Source organism: Myotis brandtii, unplaced genomic scaffold (genome assembly GCF_000412655.1).
Source record: "Myotis brandtii unplaced genomic scaffold, ASM41265v1 scaffold1347, whole genome shotgun sequence".
Taxonomy (NCBI): domain Eukaryota; kingdom Metazoa; phylum Chordata; class Mammalia; order Chiroptera; family Vespertilionidae; genus Myotis; species Myotis brandtii.
In genome coordinates, this window is record NW_005354788.1 from 310,312 (window position 1) to 331,982 (window position 21,671).

Genomic DNA, 21,671 nt, shown 5'->3' on the forward strand with positions numbered 1-21,671 from the left:
TCCTCGGCCCGCCACTCAGACCACACCGCCGGGCTCGTGGGCGCCCACTGAATGCAGGGGACCTCGCTGAGCACGTAGGGAAACCGAGGGACGGCCCGGGCGCAGGGCGTGGGGACTGACGGTGGGACGCTGTCCCAGGCACACACTTGGGTGCTGTTTTCCTCCTCACATCGCTGCATCCTTTGTCAGGGTTGGATCGAGCTCGGGCTTTGCTGCAGAGGGAACAGCTGATGCGCCAGGGCCACGTTCTGACGGACACCTTGGCAGGTGACGGCTCCTCTTGAGGCCTCAGTGCCCCTTCCTGTAAAACGGGGCGCACTGCCCGAGGGGATTGTGGTAGGACGAGGGAGACCCTGCATGTGCGGTTCACGTGGGAGGGCAGTCAGTCAGTGTGGGCTGGGGGAGAGCAGGTGAGCAACCAGCCTTACCCCTGGGGCGGCAGCCGGCAGGTGACCAGGTTCCCCGAGCGTGGCCGAGAGCAGGTAGAGTGCCTGGGCATGAAGCTGTCTTGGAGGACCCTGCTTCTCACCACAACCTTCTGGGCTGAAGTGCCCTAGGCGGGGTGGGCTAAAGCTAGATTATGTTGCTGGCACACCGCCTGGTTTCTGAACCAAGAACTTCAGTGTCACCTGGACATGGATTGAAAATCCATTAACCTCTCTAACTCTTAGTTTTTACATCTGTAAAATGGACTAACAATTATCAAAATAAATCAGACATTGTGGATAAAGCACTTAAATGAGACCTGGCATTCAGTGGGAGTGATTACTGTTGTATATATTTTAGCGGGTGCAGTGTCCGAGCTAGAGTCAAAGCTAGCACTTTGGCTAGAGTCGCTAGACCAACCTTTATCGGTGGCATGGTTGGGCTTGAAGTCCCATTTTTCTGGTCAAACTCATTGGCCAGCACAGTAGTTAGATCAGTTACCTGCGTCTAATGTGTCTCTAACTGAACAAGGCCGATTGAATCATGAGAGGAGGACCAGGAGTCTGGGACTAACCGCCACATGCCTGAGCATAAAGGGCTGAATTTAAAAGCAAGGAGCCAGGTAGGGGAGGGACTGTTTGGAGGTCAGACAGGTTAGAAACAAAACAAAAGGGATTTCTCTTTGAGTGAACTGGAACTTGAAACAGGGTCTGAGCCCTTTGGCACCTTCCAGGTGATTTGAAGAGGGAGGCACAGCCATGCCTCCTGAGGTTGACACTCACCAAGCTTTCCCAAGTAGTGGAAAGTCAGCCCCTGCTCAGGCATTTGTTCACTCAACAGAGAACAGCGGAGAGCCTCTGCGTGCCAGGCACAGTGGACGAGAGGAGACAGCCTGGTGATGCCCGTCAGGCCTAGGCCCTGCCCTTTGTCTGCAGCCTTTTCCCTCAGGCAGCCTGGGCTCCAGCAGGAAAAACTAAGCATTTACTGTCTGGAGAGGCAGGTGGGGGCTGCCCCTGGAAGGCTGGAGCAGGGGGTTATGGCTTGGTAATGGGAGCAGTGGGAAGCATTTTAAGTAGGAGGGTAACCATCAGATTGTCATTTAAAGAACTGCTTATGGCAGGTGTGAAGCCATTTTCCCAGGGGTCATTTGCCTGTGGTGGGCCCCACTCTTACCTAATTCCTAGTCCTGCTCATGTTAGCCCAGCGCAGCTCAGCATCACTTCCTCAAGACTCTAGACCAGGGGTGGGCAAACTTTTTGACTCGAGGGCCACAATGGGTTCTTAAACTGGACCGGAGGGCCAGAACAAAAGCATGGATGGAGTGTTTGTGTGAACTAATATAAATTCAAAGTAAACATCATTACATAAAAGGGTACAGTCTTTTTTTTTTTAGTTTTTTTCATTTCAAACGGGCCGGACCGGCCCGCAGGCCGTAGTTTGCCCACGGCTGCTCTAGACCAAGCCCTACCCTGGGAAACCAAACCAGCAGAGAGCTCTTTGCAAGGGAGCAGGGTAGCCTCAGCTTTCCTTTCTCACCTGTCTTACTGAAGAGCCTTAGCTATCTTACATGACAGCAGCTTCAGTTAATAAAGGGGCGAACTGAGGCCGTGGAGGGCTGATTATCCACGGTCACAAAACCCCTGCGTCACACTGCCTTGGTCACCCTTGCAGAACCCTTGATTATCACAGCAGGAGTCCCATTGCTGAATCTTATCAGTTGTTAACATCAGTTTTCCTTGTGAGCAGAATGGCAGGGCTGAGTATGTCTCATCTATATGTTTGCCTCAGTGCTGCTGGTACAGTGTGTGCTTTCAGAAAGCACTGGTTGAAGGAACGCTGGATTCCCTGGCACCTAGCTTAGGGCCTGACATGAAGTAGTTGCTCCCCTAGAAAGGTTTCATTATGTGCATTGAATTGAGCAAAAAACCACCTTATGAAGCATAGAGGGTGAAATAACTTATAAATCCAGACCACTTCCATGTGGTGTGCCAGGAACTTGGGCTGGAACTCGAACATGGGGATCCTGATGATGGCTCCCACTCCCTCTGTACCCTGTGACCCACTGTTTTCTCTATAGACGGATGCTGTTCCCTGCTAGAAGAAGGTTGCTCACGGCTCTGCTGCAGGCTCAGCGCTGGCCCTTTCAACCTTCCAGAGACATGAGACTGGTGCAGTTCCAGGCACCCCACCTGACCGGACCTCACCTGGGCCTGGAGTCAGGGAATGGCGGAGGGGTCATCAACCTCAATGCCTTTGACCCCACACTGCCCAAGACCATGGTAGAGTTCCTGGAGCGGGGAGAGTCCACTCTCTCAGTGGCGAGAAGGTAAATCAGCAGGCAGCATCACCCTGTGGTGGTTGCCCTGGGAAACAGAACCAGCAGGGAGCTCTTTTGCAAGGAAGCAGGGTAGCCTCAGCTTTCTTTTCTCACCTGTTCTTAGTAAAGATTCTTAGAAATGTTACATGACAGCAGCCTCAGTGCACAGTGGGGGAAACTAAGGCCCAGGGAGGGTGATTATCCAAAGACCACAAACTCCACTTCACAACTTCCCTGGGGGTGAAGCTGCTGCCTGCCTGAGGGGGGTGGGACCAGGAGTCCTAAATAGCATCTTGAAAAGTTGGAGGAGTGATGGACTCTTGGCTTCTTAGGGGAAAGAGAATTGCATGGAGGTTTTCTTAAAGATGATTCTTGGGTTTGGGCTAGATTAGATGGTGACTTCCCAGAAGTGGAGGAGCCCTCTGGCATTTGGTCTAAAGGTATTGATGAACAGTAAAGACCACTTTGAGATATTATTTTACCTATTAAACTGGCAAAAATACAAATGTTTGACAATATACAGTGTTGGTAAGAATATGTTTCCCAAACTTCATGTTCTCCCAAGATTGGAACCTACTTCCGTATCTGTCAACAGGGAATTGAGTGTGTCTCTATAGTGCAGTAGTACACAGCCATAATAAACTGTTACGGCGAGATCTTTAAAATATATCTATATTTTTAATAAGGTGTATATAGTGTGCTATCATTTGTAAAAAATGACAGGAGGAGAAGAATAGAGTAGCTGTGAAGAGCTGCATAGGGCACTGTCTCTCTCCAAGGCTACAGTGGGTGACTAGGAGAAAGGGTAGAAGAAAGGCCTTCCCAGTTACTCCCATCTGCACCTTCTGAATTCCTTTACATGGACATGTATTGCCTGATGGGGGAAAGGAAACCCACATTGGATAAATATTAAACCGTGCTCTGATGTCAAAGAACGATACTGGCCTTGATTTTCACACTGACTCTGATGGTTGATAGATCTAAAAAATATAAGCAGCAAAACTTGCAGCTGCTGTGGGATCTCCCCAGCGTGCCCAGGACTGCCGGCTGCTCCCATCCAGCCCCTCTCTCCTGCTCCGGTCTCTGCAGAGCCCTGGCTGCCCAATTGCCAGTCTTACCACGGTCAGAGGTGACCTTCCTGGCTCCCGTCACACGGCCAGACAAGGTGGTGTGTGTGGGCATGAATTACGTGGACCACTGCAAGGAACAGAACGTGCCCGTGCCCAAGGAGCCCATCATCTTCAGCAAGTTTGCCAGCTCCATCGTGGGGCCCTACGATGAGGTCATCCTCCCTCCTGAGAGCCAGGTCGGTGCCTCCCCATGGCCCTCTCAAGTCACCGGGGCCCATCACAGAGGCGCAGCACCCAGCTTACAGGAGCCACCTGCAGTGCATTAAACAGAAACTACAGGGGGTTATACAGTAATAAGCCTGGCCTCAGGAAAAAAAGTTAATAGAAGCGAGCTTTCCGTTATTTCTATTTGGACTACAAAAGTAATATACTTTCATCGTAGGGACTTATAAAATTCAGCATGCACCTTCTAAGAATAAGGATAATGTGCTACATGACCATAATACCTTTATCACAACCAAGAATATTATCATGAATAACCTCTGATACAAAGTCCAACTGGGAGGTGACTTTCAGTTTGGGTACTGTTTTGTTGTTTGCTGACCCAGGATCAAACAAGGTCACACACTGCATTTGGTTATGTCTCTTTGGGACCTGTAATCTACAGATCCACAGGAATCCATGGACTTTTTCTCAAAGGGCCTGTTAGTAAATATTAGAGTTTGAATGCCAGTAGTGTCTGTTGCAACAGTTCAACTTTGCCACTGCAGTGTGAACACAGTCATGGCTGATACATAAATGAATGAACGTGGCTGTGTTCCAGGAAAGCTTTATCTACAGAAACAGGCAGCAACCTGGATTCACCCACAGGCTGTACTTTGCTGACCTCTGTCTCCGACCAACAGCCTACTGTCATTTTCTTTCCCTTTTTTTTTTTTTTTTAAATGTTTTTATTGATTTCAGAGAGGAAGGGAGAGGGAGAGATAGGAACATCAATGATGAGAATCGTTGACCAGCTGCCTCCTGCACACCCTCCACTGGGGATCGAGCCTGCAACCCAGGCATCAAACCGGGATTTCTTGGTTCATAGGTGGATGCTCAACCACTGAGCCACCCTGGCCGAGCCCGTTTTCTGTCTGTCGTGACACAAGTTGTCTCAGCATGTCCCACGGTCTGGACTTGTCTGATTGTGTCTTCATGATCAGATCCAGGTTAAACATTTTTGTCAAGAGTTCTACGCAAGTGTCTCAGTCCATTCGGGCTACGATAACAAAATATACTGGGTGGCTTATAAACAAAAGACATTTATTTTTCACAGTTCTGGAGGCTGGAAGTGCAAGATCAAGGCACTGATAAATTTGTGTCTGGGAAGGCCACTTCCCGGTTCCTAGAAGATGTCTTTCCCTGTGTCCTCACATGGTAAAAAGGGACAGGGAGCTCTCTGGGGTCTCTTTTATAAAGGCATAATCCTACTCATGGGGGCTCTGCCCTCATGACAATCACCTTCCAAAGACCCCACCTCCAAATACCATTACATTGAGTGAGGGGTAGGCTTTAAGACATGAATTTGAAGCGGCACAAACATGCAGTCTATAGCACAGATGTGTGTATCCTCACACTGCGTCCCACTGGGAGACTCCTGTCAGGTGCTTAAAGTTTGATCACTTGGTTTACTGGCTGTTCATTAGACCTCTCCATTGTGAAGGTGCATTTCTCTGGTACTAAGCAGTCTGTAGTTGTTTGAGACCATGGGACTATCTTATTGCCCCACTGATTCATCTAAGGGTTCCCTGGTCATCCTTACCTTACTCTATTGCCCTGGGGGTTAGAAAAATGTGATTTCTCACCATGCCTTCTATTCTTTATTAGCTGGCATTCTGTGAACAAGAGATGCCTCCTTTTTTTTACTCCATTCCTTTAGTATCATGAATTTGATTTTTATCCAACATGTTGTAATCCATCATTTACAGTTTTTACATGCAAATGATCTGTTTAGCCAGTGGGGGGTTCAGGTTGGCCTTCAGCCCCATCACTTTTTGAGCACTTACTTGCTTTCTGTCTAGCACAGGCTCATTAGTATATTAGACCTGGAATTAGCCATTTCTCCAGGGAACCTGGTTCTTTCTAGTGGGGTGCAATGCTAGAGATCAAAGTTAATGTCAGGTGTACTCATAGCAGCTCTGGACCATTCCAAAGAGCAGCCAGTTTAAAAAGTTAGATTGTTTCTTTTTTGTAGCACTTTGCTAAAATGGGAAAGGCTGATTATGTTTTCATTTTCTGTGGCCTGTGTATTTTTGGGAATTGTTTATTCAAGCCTTTTGCCCACCTTTATTTTGGCATGTTGATCTTTTTATCATTTAAATGAGTTAATGCATTAAAGCATTAGAATGGCGCCTGGCACACAGTAGGATTAGCTATTATTACTTGGTATCCATCCTTTTTTGGAAGTATTAAGAGTGACTTAAAAAAAAATATATATATATATATATATATATATATATATTTGTATTGATTGTAGAGAAGGGAGAGGGAAAGAGATAGAAACATTAATGATGAGAGATAATCATTGATTGGCTGCTTCCTGCATGCCCCCCGCTGGGGATCGAGCCCACAACCCAGGAATACGGCGTGACCAGGAATCAAACCGTGACCTCCTGGTCCATAGGTTGACGCTCAACCACTGAGCCACGCCGGCTGGGCAAGAATGACTTTTAAATTCAGTCCCCAGACTAGCGTTGCTCCTCTAGTCACCATGGGAACTGTACCTGCATCAGTGGTGCTGCCTGCCGTTGCCCAAGGTTTATGGGTGTACAAGTCATGCCCCCTGCCCCTCTGGTTCGTTTTATGACTGTGGGCCAGCAGTTGACCCCACTGGTGGGGGCCCAGGCCCCAAGACATGCATGCAGTTCCTCAGCACTGGGAGAGGCCCAGGGCCAGGCAGTTTACTGCTCCTTTCCCACTGCAGGAGGTGGACTGGGAAGTGGAGCTGGCCGTGGTCATTGGGAAGAAAGGCAAGCACATCAAGGTGAGGTTGAGTGGGTGGTACCCACTATCCCTGGCCTTAGGAAGTGGTCGGCTTGGGCACTTGCCTTGTTCCTGGCCTAACACTTTTGGTGAGCTCTGGCTACTAGCCTGGGATAAAGGCTTTGTTATGGGGGCTGGTGTCACTGTTATCTAACCTCTAATCTGGCCAAATCCCCTGCCCCCATAGGCCACAGATGCCATGGCTTATGTGGCTGGCTTCACTGTGGCACATGACGTAAGTGCTCGTGACTGGCAAATGAGACGCAATGGAAGGCAGTGGCTGCTGGGAAAAACCTTTGACACCTTCTGTCCCCTGGGTCCTGCTTTGGTGACCAAGGACAGTGTAGCAGGTAGGTCTCGGACAGCACCCATGATGACGCATCTTGCTCTGCTCGGATATGTCAGAGCAAAGAAATAGCAACGCTCAGGAAATGGGAGTGTGGGGACAGTTCAGTGGGGAGCCCCCTCCCCAGCTGCCTTTCACTGATTCCTTACAGAGCAAGTCTCAACCTGGGCTCAGTGGGCCTTCTTCCACATCCCCTCACCCTCTAGAGGACCACAGCCACAGAGGTGGTGAATCTGCATTCATCAAGTGAATTACAAGTAACAGTGTTCCCCTCATGGTGGTTAGGCTCTCTAGCTGCCACCATCTGGGAGTCTTTAGATTGGAAGGAAGTTAAGGCTGGCCCTTGAGCATCACAGAGAATGGCTGTCACAAAGCCCATGCATTTTCCTGTCAGGGAGACAGGACCAACAGGACCTTGCCCAGCCACTGTGGCCAGGGCAACACTGGCTACCAGTAGCAAGGGCACCAGGTGCCAGGAAGAAAGGCCATGGTGCAGAGGGCAGAGCATGGCCATTTGGGTTGGGGTGTGTGTCCGGGGGGTTTAGCCGTCAACAGTGAAGTTATTGTGTTCTGGCTGCTCTAAGAGGGTATGTTTGTAAATGTGTGAAACAAAAGTTAAGATAAAAATGTGGTGAACCAGGACACTTACTGGTGAGCCACCACCTGCCAGTCAGGTGCAGGAGGCTCACTGCCCTGCTCCTGCAGTTTCCTTTTTGCATTACAGGTGCCGAGTCTTTTTTATTATTGTCAGCCTTTGCTGTGGATAGACGTCCATTTTTAAAGGCAAAATTGCCATTTTTCCCCTCACCCTGGAGGGTCTGGGACACATCCAGGTAGGGTTGAGGAAGAGCAGGAAGAGGCCCAAGGTGGTGTTTTATGCATTTCAGATCCACACAACTTAAAGATCTGCTGCCGGGTGAATGGGGAGGTGGTCCAGAGCAGCAACACCAATCAGATGGTGTTTAAGACAGAAGAGCTGATAGCCTGGGTCTCCCAGTAAGTGAGATGAAGCCCTACCCCACCACAGCTACCTGCAGCTGAGCCGAGCCCTCCATCCCTGGCTGTGGCCCCTCAGCTCCTGGTCTCACCTGGCCCTTTTGCCTGCCCAGGTTCGTCACCCTTTACCCCGGGGACATCATCCTGACGGGTACCCCCCCAGGTGTTGGTGTATTCAGGAAACCTCCTGTCTTTCTCAAGGTAGGTTGGCTAAAAGGAGGAAAGGGAGAAGGACCCAGAGGCTGACAGGTGTGGCTCGGGCTTTAGAAACCCAAGCCTGTGTATGTATGTGTAGATTTGTGTGTGTCAGACTAAGGACTGACAACCTGGCGACCACTCCATTGCAGAAGGGCGATGAAGTCCAGTGTGAGATTGAAGAACTGGGTGTCATCATCAACAAGGTGGTGTGATGGCTCCTGCTGCAGGTCCTGGACTTAAGAGGCGGGCATCCATTCTCACTGTATAGGGCAAGGCCCAGTGCTTGCCCCCTCAAGGCTCCTCATCTAGGTGTGTGTTGGGGTGGGGGGCGGGGTGGGAAGTCTCTCCTCTTCAATAAACTTCTCAGACTAAGTCAATAGCTTGGCTTCTGCCTGTCTTTTACGGTTTGTTTCAGGGATCAAGATAGGACATTGCCACAGGGTGGGGAAGGAGAGCAAACACTACATACCCCAAATCACACTGCTGGGCTTGGAAAGAGGACTTGTCCAGTCCAGGCCTCTAGTTTATCACACCAAAGGATGGAGAAAGCAAGAGGCAGTGAGACAATCAAACCTCAATGATTTTATGGGCAGCCTCTGGCTCCAGGGCTTGGTGTGTTCTGGGGCTGAGAAGTCTCAGCACAGGCTTAACCCACAGTTCTAGCCACAAATGAATTGCTGGATGAACTGTTCCAGCTTCTCCTGATTGTCCTGTCTGGCAAATGTAGGCGACAGGTGGAGCATGGGGCCTGCAGGGCTGGGCCTCTGCTGCAGCACCTGTGCCATGGAAAAGGACTGTGAGCACTCACCATGGGGAAACCTGCAGTGAGACCTCTGGCCCCTTAGGCCATAGGGTTTGAACACAATGCAGCCTCTTACACCGTCCCCAGTACCCCACCTGGGAGTAGAATAAAGTGGTGGTTTGGGAGACCAAGGACAGGGAAACCATCCCATCTCCAACCCCTGTCACACCTATTCTTGGGAGACACTGGGGAAGACCCAGGGTGGGCATAGGTGGGCTTCCCTGAGCAGCTCTATCAAGATGGAGGCAGGGGGCATAGGAGGAGGGTGAGAATGGCTCCGCTCACCCCCAAGTCTCTGAAGGTCCAGACAGCTTTGATGGCGAGACTTGGATCCGCACATTCTGGTGAAAGAAAGAAGTTGAGCTCTAGTGGGTACAGAGAGCTACTGGCATAGGCTTCTCTTTTGTCAAAAGAAGGAACCACCCAGGGCAGGGCTCAGATTGCACCTAAAGGCCTTTCTACTCTAGCCCTCCTTCCTGGAGTGGGGCTGTCACTGCCCAGTAGAGGGCAGCAACCACCAGCAAGCCCCTGCCTCCTGGGTGCCACCTGGCTGCTTGGGACTCACCGAAGAACCCGTCCTCCTGGGCAGTGGCCTGCAAGAACTGGAACAGCTGCTCCACGTAGCCCGACTCTGTGGGGCAGAGGAGACTCAGGCCTGGCACAGGCACAGCCTAAGCTCTCAGCCCCTCCCTAAGGATGGCCAGGAGAGTTCGGGCCTCACCCGTGTCAGGCAGCTGGCCCTGGTGGAGAAAGGTGGCAGCCTGTGCGAAGGCCTTGAGCAGCGGGTTAAGCAGGCGGCACAGGAAGAGGAAGAAGTCGGGGCAGCGAGACTGCTGACTGAGCTGGAGGGGAACAGACCAGGTCAGGGCAGCTCCCACTGTCTCCCCTGCCTCCTTCCCTGGTGGCTTCTCCCAACGCACCCTGAAGTACCGGCCCTCAGCCTCCTCGAAGTCATCGCTGTCACTGTCACTATCAGTAAAGTCCCCACTCTGTTTCCACAGCAGCTTGGCCCTCAAACGCTGTCGCCCTGTGTCACAAGCCTGCCGGGAGCCTGGGGTCTGGGAGCCGGAGGAGCCATTGGTCTCTGTCAGGCTGGCCAAGATTCAGCCCTGAGCCCCCAGATCAGGTACATGGCAGACCAGGCACATGGAGGAAAACCAGTAAAAGCAGACCTAGGGACCTCAAGAGGCCTCTTGGGGCCACACAAGACCTGCTGAGCCAACCTGCAGGGTGAGAGGAAATAGGCGCCCACCCTCAAGGTCCACAGCCCTGTGGATAAGAAATGTGGGGGCAGGAGCAGTGCAGAGACCCTCAGCGGTACAATTGTGCAGCCCTGTCATGATAGCTACATGGGCCCAGGGCTGGGATGGTCCACCAAGTCCCAAGGCACAGAATGGCAGAGGCAGGGGCTCTGTCTTCAGCGGCCCTGCCTACCTCCTCAGCAACCAGAAGCCCACACTGGATGAGACGGTCCAGCACCTCCTGACAGTAGCAGTAGGAAGACTGGCAAGGCTGGGGAGAAAGGCGTCCATGTAGCTTCAGGAGAGCCATGCAGGGCTTAAGGGCAGGGGAGGGGCAGGCACAGCCCCTCCTATAACTGAAGGGGTGCCAGGCCCAAGTGGGTTGGTGGGAGGCCTGACCTGCAGCAGCAGCATGTCCTGTGGCAGCAAATGCAGCAGCAGCAGGACCTGGCGGTACAGCTCGTTCTGGCTCAGCAGCTCGATGCCCTGCAGCTCCCAGGGCCCCTCTGGTGGCACCTTGCTTGCCAGCAGTGCCCGAACTGCACAGGCTGGGGAGGGGGCCAGGCATGAGGAGGAAGCCATCCCCTAATCTGACACCCAACCCATCCCTGAGCCCTCAGGACTCACCACCCAGGGCCTCGCTCAGGAAGGCAGGCAGCAGCTGGGCGCTCAGACGTGCCAAGTGCATGAGGCCTGGGCCGGGCCGAGTGACCACCAGCAAGTCCCCCTGGTGAATGCGCAGTAGAGCCACGTGTGCCCGCAGCAGGCTCAGAGTGTGCCGCACCAGGCACCGCAGCTGGCCGGAGAAGCCCACGTCAAAGCCACGCAGCAGCGTTTCCTCTGTCAGCCAGGAGAACTCCCCCAGGAGCTGCGACAGGTACACACCCTGGTGGGCAGCACCAGGGCTGAGCAGCAGGGTCACATCCCTTCCCCAGCCACCCCCCATCTTCCCCTGTCACACTGCCTACCTTCTGGTGCTTGAACAGCAGCAGGGTCGCCATAATGGCTGTGCTCATCACTGCAGAGCTTGCCACGCTGGCTGTAGCCGGGGTTGGGAAATGCTGGTCAGGGGCCTAGGTCCAGCAGCCGGTTCCATCACCCAATGTTTGGGCTAAGAACAGTCCTCCCCTGCCTCCCTGGCAGCAGCCTGCCTCCCTGGCAGCAGCCTGCCTCCCTGGCAGCAGCCTGCCTCCCTGGCAGCAGCCTGCCTCCCTGGCAGCAGCCTGCCTCCCTGGCAGCAGCCTGCCTCCCTGGCAGCAGCCTGCCTCCCTGGCAGCAGCCTGCCTCCCTGGCAGCAGCCTGCCTCCCTGGCAGCAGCCTGCCTCCCTGGCAGCAGCCTGCCTCCCTGGCAGCAGCCTGCCTCCCTGGCAGCAGCCTGCCTCCCCTACAACTCTACCCCAGGGAGTTGTGGCCACCCTCCCTGCCGGGTGCTTGGGGACCACCTTCCCAGTGGAGAACTGGCATTTACCAAATGTCTACGGAGACAGGCAGGGAGCCCAGGGACCTTCCCTGCCTTATAGGCCTATCCACCAACCACAGTCTCTGCCACAGAGGGGCACCTAAGAAGACAGTAGTAATGACCGTTTTGTTAAGAGTCCCTCTGTGCCAGGCACTGTGTTAAGTCCCTCACGTGCATTGTTCCAGTCAGTCACCCATTTACAGTGCAGATCAGAGAGGTGAAGCGGTGAACTTGAGACAGGTCCAGGGTGACCTTGGATCCAGGCACCGGCCCTCTGCACAACCCATACTCTGCAGCGCAGGCAGCCATCTGTGGGCACTCACTAGGGGCTCCCTCATGTTCTCCCCGGTTGCCTCACTCCTCACATATCCCAGGTGGGCCACACATGAGGGAGGGTCAGGTACAGAAACCCACTTGGAATGGAGGGCCCCTAAAACCTGCTAACCCAGAGAGAAGGAACAGCTCAGGACCTAGTTCCCCTCACCATTCAGGATGTGACGGCTCAGCCTCCTGACCAGGAGCTGGTCTTCTTCCTTGAGGGCCAGAAGGGGCCCGGTTATTGGGGTCCACTCCTGCTCCTTCTCAGTGTCTGGGACGACAGTACTGGGATAGAGACAGATCACAGGATGAGGGGAGCCAACCCAAAGACAATCTTGGGGAAGCCCAGAGATTTCTCAAAAAAGGGTGTTCCCCAGCTCAGCCCCAGGGCAGGGATGGCTCCCCAGCCCTTTCCGGCCCCTGCCATTTCCCACACTGAGATTAGAGGTAAGGAGGGGGTGTCAGGCTCTGTTCTAGATGACCCAGAATATCTGATGAGAGGAGGCTGGAGCTGGTAATGTCTATGGGTATGTGTTGAAGGACTGCTTGCTGGGCCCCCAAGATCCACACCCTCCCCTGCCGCTACCCCTACCTTTGGCCCAGCACAATGGGCTGCAGCAGCTGCTCCATGGTCTGCCTGCTGCCCCAGCAGCTTCTTGAATTGATGGTGTATTCCTGCCCATAACAAGACTCTCAGGTGGCCTACCTGCCCACCAGGACACCTGCACACAGCCCATGGAGGTAGGCGAGACTATCCCTGCAGTGGCTCTGAGGGCCAAGCTGCCAGAAGACCCAAGACAGACCACAGATCCTCCCAATTTTGCCCAACAGACATCATACCTGCAGGGAGAAAGGCTGGGCCAGGTGCACACGGGCACAGACCTGGGGGCCACAGCACCAGCCTCGCAGGCTTCGTAGGACAGCCAGAGCTCCTGTCCACAGCCCCCGTGGGGCTGTGGCCTGCAGGAAGGAAGGGGCTAAGGGAGCTGGCTCACCTGGAGCAATGCTCTCTGCTCAACTTTATCTTGCAAACTGGTACATGACCATGACCTCTCCAAGCTCATGTTCGCATCCATGAAACGAGAAATCCCTCCCTAGTGGGGTCTTTGAGGATGAAACAGAGGATTTCTGTATCAGCTGGGCAGGCAACACAGGATGATGACTGTAGGGGGAGAATTCCTTTGCACCTCCCTGACCCTAGCGCTGAGGGGCACTCAGCCATAGGACATAATACATTGTGCCTCCTCTCTGGAGTTGGTGTCCACTTGGAGTCCCAAGTGACAGGAGGGTCTCACATGGTGTGTATCACATGCATCTGGAACCAGGTCATAGGTGATGGCCACCGGCACCAGCATAGCATCTTGGACAACACCCATCTGGACCGCCTGTACCACCAGTCCCAGCCAGGCCTGGCCCAGGGCTGACAGCCAAGGCCCCTGGGTCCCAGGGAGCTCTTCCAGGAAGATGAGCAGGGGCTGCCCACTGACCAGCAGCTGCTCCACAACCTGGAAGGGGTGGGGGGGGGTGGTAGCAGAGGCAGGTGTCAAGGCCAGAGCAGCAACAGGCACTGATACCCTGGCCTGGGCCCCAAACAAAACCACTGGGGGCACTCACCGCTTGGACCACAGCCCTTGCAAGAACCCCTTCGGAGCTGTCCAGGGAGAGGTTGGCCTCTGGGGGCAGGAAAAGCGCCCCAAGCTTCCTCAGCAGAGCTCTGTGGGTCACAGGGCAGACAGAGCCTGATGAGAGAAGGGGCTCAGGAGATGGGACCAAGCAGGAGGCTAGAAAGAGCCTCAGCCCACCCAGGACAGCCTGGGTCCTGTCTGAACATGCTGAAGCCAGGCATGGCCCCAGAAACCATAGCTGACCATCTGAGCCCACAGGCTGAACAAGTAGAAGGTTGGGAGCAAAGAGGCCAGGAAGAGGGCCTGGGGGTAGCTCCTGCCAGCACACCCCCATCCACATCCCCACATCCCCATGCATGTCTGGGGGCACAAAGCTTTTACCTGAGGATGGGGGAGCAGGCACATGGGTCCCAAGCCACACGGACCACGCCCAAGCCCTGGGAAAGCAGGACAAAGGGCAGCAGGAGCCCATCCAGGAGTGACTTGTGGGTAGAAAGGAGGACGAGCGGCGAGCCCTGCTTGGGGAGAGCCAGAGGGAAGTGCCAACCCGCCTCTACCCTGATGATGCAGGGAGCTGAAACCAGCCACAGAGTGACAAAGGGTTCAGCTGGGTAGTTCTTCCTTGGAGCACATTTCCCAAAAGGAGAGGAGCTCTGTCGACAACTTTTAAGGTAACGCACTGATGTAATGATTGTTAAGACCGTGACGAAAAGACATTAGAGGAAGCCCCCTGGGAGCAGAGCTTGAGACACGAAGAGATGGCCATCAAAGAGCAATGGCGTTTTCCCACCAGGCAGTGAGGCTGGTCCTGACTAAGGGCTTGGCCTAGCTCTGCTCCTGCCATCCCATCCCATCCCATCCCATCCCATCCCATCGTGAGGAGGGCTTACCGTCTGGGCGGCCTTGTGGACCATCTTCATGTGGCCCTTGTGGAGCTGCACGTTCAGGAAGAGGCAGTTCAGGAACCGCAGAACCACCCAGCTGAACAGCCTGGAGAGCAGCGAGGCCCAGTCTGAGGTGTGGCACGCACTGCCCATGACACAGGGCCCCTCAGCATCTCAGTGGGCCTCCAATACTGTCCCCACTTTACAGAAGAGGAAAGTGAGGCTCAGAGAGATTACAGAAACTGCTGAGTAGTAGAGAAAGCTAAGAGGTACTGGACTGGCAGGTGGGTCTGACACCACAGCCCATGCCTGTGAGATGCTGACACACCCCCAGGAAGACCTCAGGGTGCAGCTGCTTCACATCAGCTTCAGAGCATCTCCCTGCCCCAGTTTACCCCAAAGGAGATTAGAGGACTAAGACTCACTCCAGGCATAGCCTGGCCGGCTCTTTGCAAACTGCTGGGAAAGGTGAAATAAAAAAGGAGTTTGTGATATGAGAAGGAAAAGGGACAGTTGAAGGGGACTGGCTTAAAATGAGGGCGGGAGCATAGGTGCAGCTAGCCTGAAGATGTGGTGGACAAGCATCATGTCCTCATCTGATGGCACAAGATGGAGCATCAACTGACAGCGGGTCAGGCTGAGAAAGACAGTCTGCATCGGAGCCTGTGCCCCTTGCAGAACTGCACTCAGAAGGAAGCAAAGCCACACAGTGTTCTTCTCTATCAATGTTTGGCTGCTCAGTACAGAGAAGGCAGGTACCTGGGTTCAAACAGAAGTGATTGTGCCCAGTGACTCCTTCACAGGGGCGCTATCCTCATGAGGAGCCCTGGAATTGAAGCTGCACCAGGAGTAGCTGATAGTATAAAGGTGGCCAGGTCAGGGGACTGGACGTCTCAACAAAGTCAAAAGAATTTTCATGTGGAGGCTGGTCACAGTCACCAACCTCCTCTACTCTCTATCCTTCCCAGTTAACTTTTCAGTTCTGTCGGGACAGCTGAGTCTGACACACACTTCCCTGCACCCTTTACCCCTCCATAACTCACTCATCCCCTGGCTTAACTTTAACCATCATCATGTGCTCAAGCTTTGCGAATGTACATCCCTGGTCTCAGCCCTCTTCTGAGCTCCAGACTCACATAAACAAATGCCTCCACCAGCATGTCAGGTGTCTGAAACTCTGTATCCAAAACATCCTTTGTGAGCCAAACTCACTCCTCCCAAACCCGCACCCTCCATCCACACCACCAGGTGCTTGACCAGAAAATGGCTCTCCCATGAGTTCTCCTCTTTCCCTCACTGTCCCACCCTGACCTCCAATCCATCAGTGAGTCCTGTTAGTTTCAGATTGGTCTCTCAGTCCATTTTTCCAACCTTTACTATCCCCTCCCATCCAAGCCATCACCATGTCTCACCTGGACTAACAAAACAGCTTCCCAGACAGTCTTCTGATCTCTACTCTTGATCTCAATTAATCTTGTCATTCCCTACTTTCCATTAGTTGTCACTGCACTTAGAAATCAAATACAAACTTCCTGCATGGCCCTGTGTATCTGGTCCCTTCTACCTCTGATTTCATCTTCAACAGCTCACTGCCAGCTTCCAGCTACCACAGCTTCATGAGCAATCCCGGCCTTTTTCTGTGGCCATAGCTCATGCTCTTCCCTCTAGTGCAGTGGTAGATCTCAACCTTCCTAATGCCACGACCCTTTAATACAGTTCCTCATGTTGTGGTGACCCCCAATTTCATTGTTACAAATTGAACATAATTAAAGCATAGTGATTAATCACAAAAACAATATGTAATTATATATGTGTTTTCCGATGGTCTTAGGCAACCCTTGTGAAAGGGTCGTTCGACCCCCAAAGGGGACGTGACGCACAGGTTGAGAACCGCTGCTCTAGTGGGACTGTTCCTCCCATCCTTGCACCCCTTCCTCCAAGGCTGGCTCCCTTTCCCCCTTTCATGTCTGGCTTACGGTCGCTTACTGCCCTCCAGGTTCTCTGAGTCCCAGCACTTATCCTGTTCTTGCAGCCATATGTATCTGTTCACTCTGACATGTGAATCCCTTCTTCCCCCTGGAACAACACTGTATCTAAAAGGAGCCCAGACTGTGCAAATGAATGTGAGAGGGAGCAGGTGATGACAGCAGGATGAATTCAGGAGGGAGTATGGGGGCTTATAAGATGGGGGAACCAGTCACCATTGCCTGTCTCCCTCTCGCAACAGGAACGTGACCTGGGAAGAGGTGAAAAGGTGGAGGTGGGTCCTGGAATCTGGGCCATAACCAGAGGCTCCTGGGTGACCCCAAAATTTCCAACCCAGGACAGTCAACACCCAGGCCAGCAGTGGTGAGAAACTGGGCTGGAAGCTGGGGGCTGGCTCAGATCCAAGCCCCATCCCATATCCAACTGGCCCCACCACAGAGCCAGATGTCCTCAAAAGGCCAGTGTCCAGATCAGGGGCTCCCTCAGGCCCTCTGGTAAACACACCATCTGGCTCCCCAGTGGGGGAGTCCAGTCCTTCCCCAAGCCCAGTCAACACTCACTCTCCAAAAGGGCAGAGGCCTAGCCTAGGGACCAAATGTCCCTCAGCACAGTTACCTGAGCAGGAAGGGGCGCGGCGGGGCCTGGATGTGACCCAGGATGCGCTGTACCTCTTTCTTCACAGGGCTGGGCAGCTGGCCTTCCCCAGCTCCCCCTGGAGCCCTCCCTAAGATGACATCCTGTACCCTATGGTGTGAAGGGAGTGGTGTCAGGCGGGGGCATGCCTAAGGTCCCTCAGGTCACTTCCCTCAGCCCAGGGCATAGCTTCAGACCTAGGCAAAGCTAACACTCTAGAAGCCAGCCCTCCCAACCACCCCTGCCTAGAGGTGTCATCCCTTCAAGAATCCCAGGAATGGCAGCCCGACCCCAGTCCCTGCTCCTCACCCAGTGCTTTCCATGACTTTCTGTGAGGCATCCCAGCAGGGGGGTATGTGCTGCTCCAGGGACCACAAGAAATAGCAGAGCCTCCGAACCAGCCAGCCCCGAAACCTGAACACAGCCCCGGAAGCAAGGGGAAGATCTTTCAGAGAGCTTACCTCCCACTAGAGCCCACAGAGGGTAGTCCATCAGGGAGGAATCACACCCAGTCCCATGGCCAGGGAACACCTGAGTTTGGCTTATCACAGAGCAGGATGAGGAAGCACCTGCCCATCTGTGCCCCATTCCCACCCACTCCCCACTGAGTGGGGAACAGGTTCAGGGCCTGACACATAGTGGGCAGCCCATAAATACTAACAGCAGGAAGCACAGGTGTTTCCGCAGTTCCCTGCCTTTCCTGCCTGTGGGTATGGAGCAAAGGGTAGGGGCCCTTCTTTCCCATTGGATGAAGAAGATGACACCACAAGCAGGGGCCTAGCAGTCCCACACCTCAGGGCCCTGCCCACCCCTGGCTTTACCTACCTGGTGTTCTCCTCCTTTACCAGGATCACATTGCAGAAGCCCAGATCCATTATGCTTCTGTGGAAGAGGGACTCCTGCCCAAGAGGGGCAGGGATGGCATGTCTTTGGGGGGCCTTCGCAAACCGGCAAAGGAAAGCCCCTGCTCTGCCTTCTGCAGTCTCTGCCTGATGGACTTTCATGTCTACCAGGAAACAGGACTGTAGTACAGCATTTCCCAAAAGATCCTGATGCTCACTCAGGAAAAAGGGTTCTGTGGTCAAAGCGGAAGGGCAGCATTCTCTACAGCACTGCCCCTCTGCAGAGTGGCATATTCAAGCCTCTGAGAAGGTCTCTCGTCTACCGCAGAGAACATTCACGTAGCCTGGATCTCCACCAGAACTGTGGGTTCCATAAGCACCAGCACACGAGGCATGGACCCACACAGTAGGACTTCAAGCCTGTGCTGAGTGCTGGGTGACTCTAAGTGGGCAGGTCCCCCAAATTGAACAACGGGACTGTGCAGGCATGGTCAGATCCCAGCTCTCTGACCACATCCTGTCCTCTCAGGTGCCTCGGCACTTCCCCACCCAACTCTCCCAGGGCTGCGAGCCAGCCCCAGGCCAACCACACAACCAGTACCAGTGCTTCCATTCCCCTCTAAGACAAGAACAAAGGCATGGGCAGGGAGGGCCAAACCTGGAAGGACATAAGGGAACCACAACCAAGCTACCTCAAGCTCCCCAGGCTGGGGCCCAGCCCTACACTACTCACCCAGCTCTTGGGGGTGCAGGTCTGGCAGCAGCGACCCACAAAGGGGCGATATTTCCCGAGGAATGGGGTGACAGCCTCCAGCTTCATCCCCAAGCCCGAGGTCCACGGGCTAGTCTGGAAAGTGGCCACAGGGAGGGGTGAAAAGACTCAAAGTCCTTGGCAGAAGGAGGGAGGCTCTAAGAGTGAGGTGTACAGGAGGGGAGGGGAGAGGGCAGAAGGTGTTCTGGGAATGGAAGGGGCCATACTACCTCCCGGCCATTCTGGCTACTGCTCTGCTGAGCTCGGAGTTTGGTTCCCAACATGGTGTCCATGGGGGGTTGGGGGGGGCTGTAAGATCTGAGAACCAGCCACTTCTGCCTCTCTTCCTCTCACCACAGCAAACTGACCTGGGGAGAGATGGAAGGACAGAGTGGGTACTGGAGTCTGAGCCACAACCTGGAAGTCCTGAGGTGACCACCAAATTCCCATCCCTGGGATAGAGAGACAACACCCAGGCCAGCAGTGGTGAGAAACTGGGCTGGAAGCTGACTTAGACCAAAGCCATGCCCTTTACTCCACTGGACCCACCACGGAGCCAGCTGTCCTCAAAAAGTCCCAGTGTCCAGATCAGGGGCAACCTGAGGGTTAACATAATGGAGGCCAGTTGTCTTACCATCAGCACCCACCCTGCCATATCCCAGCACAGATGAGGGCTGCACTGGAGAGTTAGACCCTTCTGTGCAGAGGGAAAGAACAAGGCTGGGTTGGCAGGAAGGAGTTATGAGATGGCCAAAGAGGAACAGGACCATGGCGGCAAGACCACCGGGTCCTGCTCAGCTGCTCTTCTCCTCCACACCAGAAGATGGCACTTCACCTACTCAGCCATCACCGGAATGTGGGCCAGGTACTAGGTGGGGATAGCTGGGGAGTCAGAACACAGAGAAATACCACACAGAACTGTTTCCAAGGAATGCTCTTCTTATTGGAAACAAGACATATTTTTCTGAAATCCATCCTCCCATATAGCCCTCTAAGTAGACAATCCCACTGGGTTGCTCCTCAGCCGCTCCTTCCCATAATACTCCCCTGAACTAACAAATACCTATGCCATAAAGCAGCACGGAATCCCTCCTGGCCCCAAAATTAGGCCCTAAAAACCCCTCTACCGTGTCCCTGATGGGTAGGCTGGGCCAGTTACTCATGTTATCCCTGCCCCACCACACGCTGCACATGCCCATGCAGATGTGCCTTCTCCCTTCCCACCAAATTCTGTCCATGGCTCTAAGTCCACGATGCTTCCGGATCGCCCTTTAGGACAGGGGTGGGGAATGTCCGGCCCGTGAAATCATGTGGTCTGGCCTTGCCAAGGCATTAGGGGTGAGTTAATGAAATGTCTGACCAACTACAGCGGGCTAATTTTTAAGCTGATAATTTTGTATGGCCCACGAATGATATTATAAATATCCAAGTGGCCCTTGGCAGAAAAAAGGTTCCCCACCCCTGCTCTAGGGTTTTCCTCTCCTCCTTGCTGGGCTGGGCGCCTCGTCCAGAGCTGAGGTTTCACTTCCTCTCATCGTCTGCAAGTGTCCTGTGGCCAGGGCGGCAGCTGCCTCATCTCTGCCTAGCAGTCTGCCCTGCACAGGCGAGGGACCCAGGAAGTGCGCAATGACTGGCCGTAATTTCCTCTGGGTCCCCCCCCACTCCCAATTAGCACTATTTAAAACCAGGAAGCCAAGTGGTACCAGGGTCACGATTCCTGCAGTGCAGGAGCTCGGGCAGACTCATCCCAAATGCACTTCCTACTTTGAAAAGGTTCTCACAGCCCCATGCACAGACACTTGGCACAGGGAGCTCCCAAGCCAGGACTGCAATCTGGGGAACTCTGCTTGCTTTGCAAGGAGGGTGCCTTCCCCCAGCCCCAGGCCCCCTCACTCAGAATCTAAACCCACTAGATCCGTGCTCACCCTAATGGGGCCAGAAAGAAGAAAAGTCAGGGCCAGGGTAACTCCCACTTGCCAACTACGGCACCTACTTGGCACACACAATCCAGAGGTCGGTTCTGGGAGATACCCCCCCACCTGGCACCTGAGCCCCCCAGTGGGGGTCTGTGTCCGTCTGCAGCTCCTACTTGGACACCCCTCCCCAGGCGGCAAGCTGCCATCCTGAGGGCCAAATGCAGTCCACACACCTCCTTGCCGCCACACAATATTCTGAAAGATGATGATAAAACTAGAGCTTGTTAGGTTAAAATGCATGGTTTCCAGCTGCTGCGGTGAAGAAAACAGCCCTGAGCCCTGGCCTGGCCTCTGTGGCCCGCAGCGCACAGGCCTCCGGCCGGCGGCAGCAGCAGCGGCGGCCACACCAGTCCACCTGCTGCCTGGCCCCACCACACCTTCCATCAGAGGGTGACATCCCGCTCTGCTCCCTACCAAGAAGCACGGCCTGAACGGACCTCTTCACCCTTAGGCCCCAGCCCTGGCCCTCAGAACCGGGCCCTCTCCAGGCGCACGGCGCGTGCTCCCTGCTCGGCCTGAGGCTGAGGAGAGGGCGCGAGCGGCTGGCTCTCTCTCTCTCTCTCTCTCTCTCTCTCTCTCTCTCTCACACACACACACACACACACACACTCCCAGGCCCGGTCCGACCCGGCCCATCAGCCACTCCAAGGGTCTTACCTCACACCGGCGACCAACTCCCGCCAAAGCCGCAGCCTCACAGGAGAACGAGGTCGTGGACTGGAGGCTCTGCGCGCCTTCTAGGAGGCAGCTCTGAGGGCCAATGGGAGGGCGCGGTGG

At 54.1% G+C, this 21,671-nt stretch overlaps 2 protein-coding genes across 5 annotated transcripts; one reads left to right on the forward strand and one right to left on the reverse strand.

The window, feature by feature from the left end:
* Positions 1 to 22: 22 nt before the first annotated feature.
* On the forward strand, positions 23 to 8,753 carry FAHD2A (fumarylacetoacetate hydrolase domain containing 2A). 3 transcript variants are annotated; one of them, XM_014534967.1, is made up of 8 exons: positions 23 to 267; positions 2,504 to 2,752; positions 3,833 to 4,049; positions 6,779 to 6,838; positions 7,025 to 7,187; positions 8,071 to 8,179; positions 8,293 to 8,380; positions 8,475 to 8,538. In XM_014534967.1, exons 2-8 carry the CDS (start codon positions 2,508 to 2,510, stop codon positions 8,499 to 8,501), a joined length of 909 nt encoding a protein of 302 aa, XP_014390453.1. In that variant the 5' UTR covers positions 23 to 267; positions 2,504 to 2,507; the 3' UTR covers positions 8,502 to 8,538. The 3 variants fall into 3 exon arrangements, with proteins under 3 accessions (XP_014390453.1, XP_005860530.1, XP_014390452.1); XM_005860468.2 differs by having other exon boundaries at positions 24 to 267; positions 8,527 to 8,753; XM_014534966.1 differs by having other exon boundaries at positions 24 to 263; positions 8,527 to 8,753.
* A 219-nt stretch (positions 8,754 to 8,972) lies between these two features.
* On the reverse strand, positions 8,973 to 20,217 carry GPAT2 (glycerol-3-phosphate acyltransferase 2, mitochondrial). Of its 2 annotated transcripts, XM_005860482.2 has the most exons (21): positions 19,149 to 20,217; positions 18,901 to 19,014; positions 18,151 to 18,224; positions 17,635 to 17,739; positions 17,308 to 17,436; positions 14,713 to 14,812; positions 14,204 to 14,337; positions 13,812 to 13,911; positions 13,493 to 13,702; positions 13,038 to 13,157; positions 12,790 to 12,872; positions 12,364 to 12,482; positions 11,389 to 11,459; positions 11,048 to 11,306; positions 10,820 to 10,968; positions 10,614 to 10,691; positions 10,100 to 10,237; positions 9,901 to 10,021; positions 9,745 to 9,810; positions 9,465 to 9,520; positions 9,018 to 9,153 (listed from the first exon to the last, which is right to left on the reverse strand). In XM_005860482.2, the coding sequence occupies exons 1-21, from the start codon at positions 19,209 to 19,211 to the stop codon at positions 9,037 to 9,039; spliced, it is 2,406 nt and encodes an 801-aa protein (XP_005860544.1). In that variant the 5' UTR covers positions 19,212 to 20,217; the 3' UTR covers positions 9,018 to 9,036. The 2 variants fall into 2 exon arrangements, with proteins under 2 accessions (XP_014390454.1, XP_005860544.1); XM_014534968.1 differs by lacking the exons at positions 9,901 to 10,021; positions 10,100 to 10,237 and having other exon boundaries at positions 8,973 to 9,153; positions 11,048 to 11,288; positions 18,901 to 20,217.
* Between the last annotated feature and the right edge of the window lie 1,454 nt (positions 20,218 to 21,671).

Bases quoted from the DNA above. Each gene is read 5' to 3' on its own strand.
- GPAT2 (XM_005860482.2), bottom strand. From the start codon at position 19,211: ATGGACACCATGTTGGGAACCAAACTCCGAGCTCAGCAGAGCAGTAGC. The intron at 17,437-17,634 runs GTGAGGAGCAGG...TTCACACCATAG, and splicing joins AAAGTCATGGAAAGCACTGG to GGTACAGGATGTCATCTTAG. The intron at 10,238-10,613 runs GTAGGCAGGGCC...TCCGGCTCCCAG, and splicing joins GGCTTCTGGTTGCTGAGGAG to ACCCCAGGCTCCCGGCAGGC.
- FAHD2A (XM_005860468.2), top strand. From the start codon at position 2,508: ATGCTGTTCCCTGCTAGAAGAAGGTTGCTCACGGCTCTGCTGCAGGCT. The intron at 4,050-6,778 runs GTCGGTGCCTCC...TTCCCACTGCAG, and splicing joins TCCTCCCTCCTGAGAGCCAG to GAGGTGGACTGGGAAGTGGA. The intron at 6,839-7,024 runs GTGAGGTTGAGT...CTGCCCCCATAG, and splicing joins AGAAAGGCAAGCACATCAAG to GCCACAGATGCCATGGCTTA.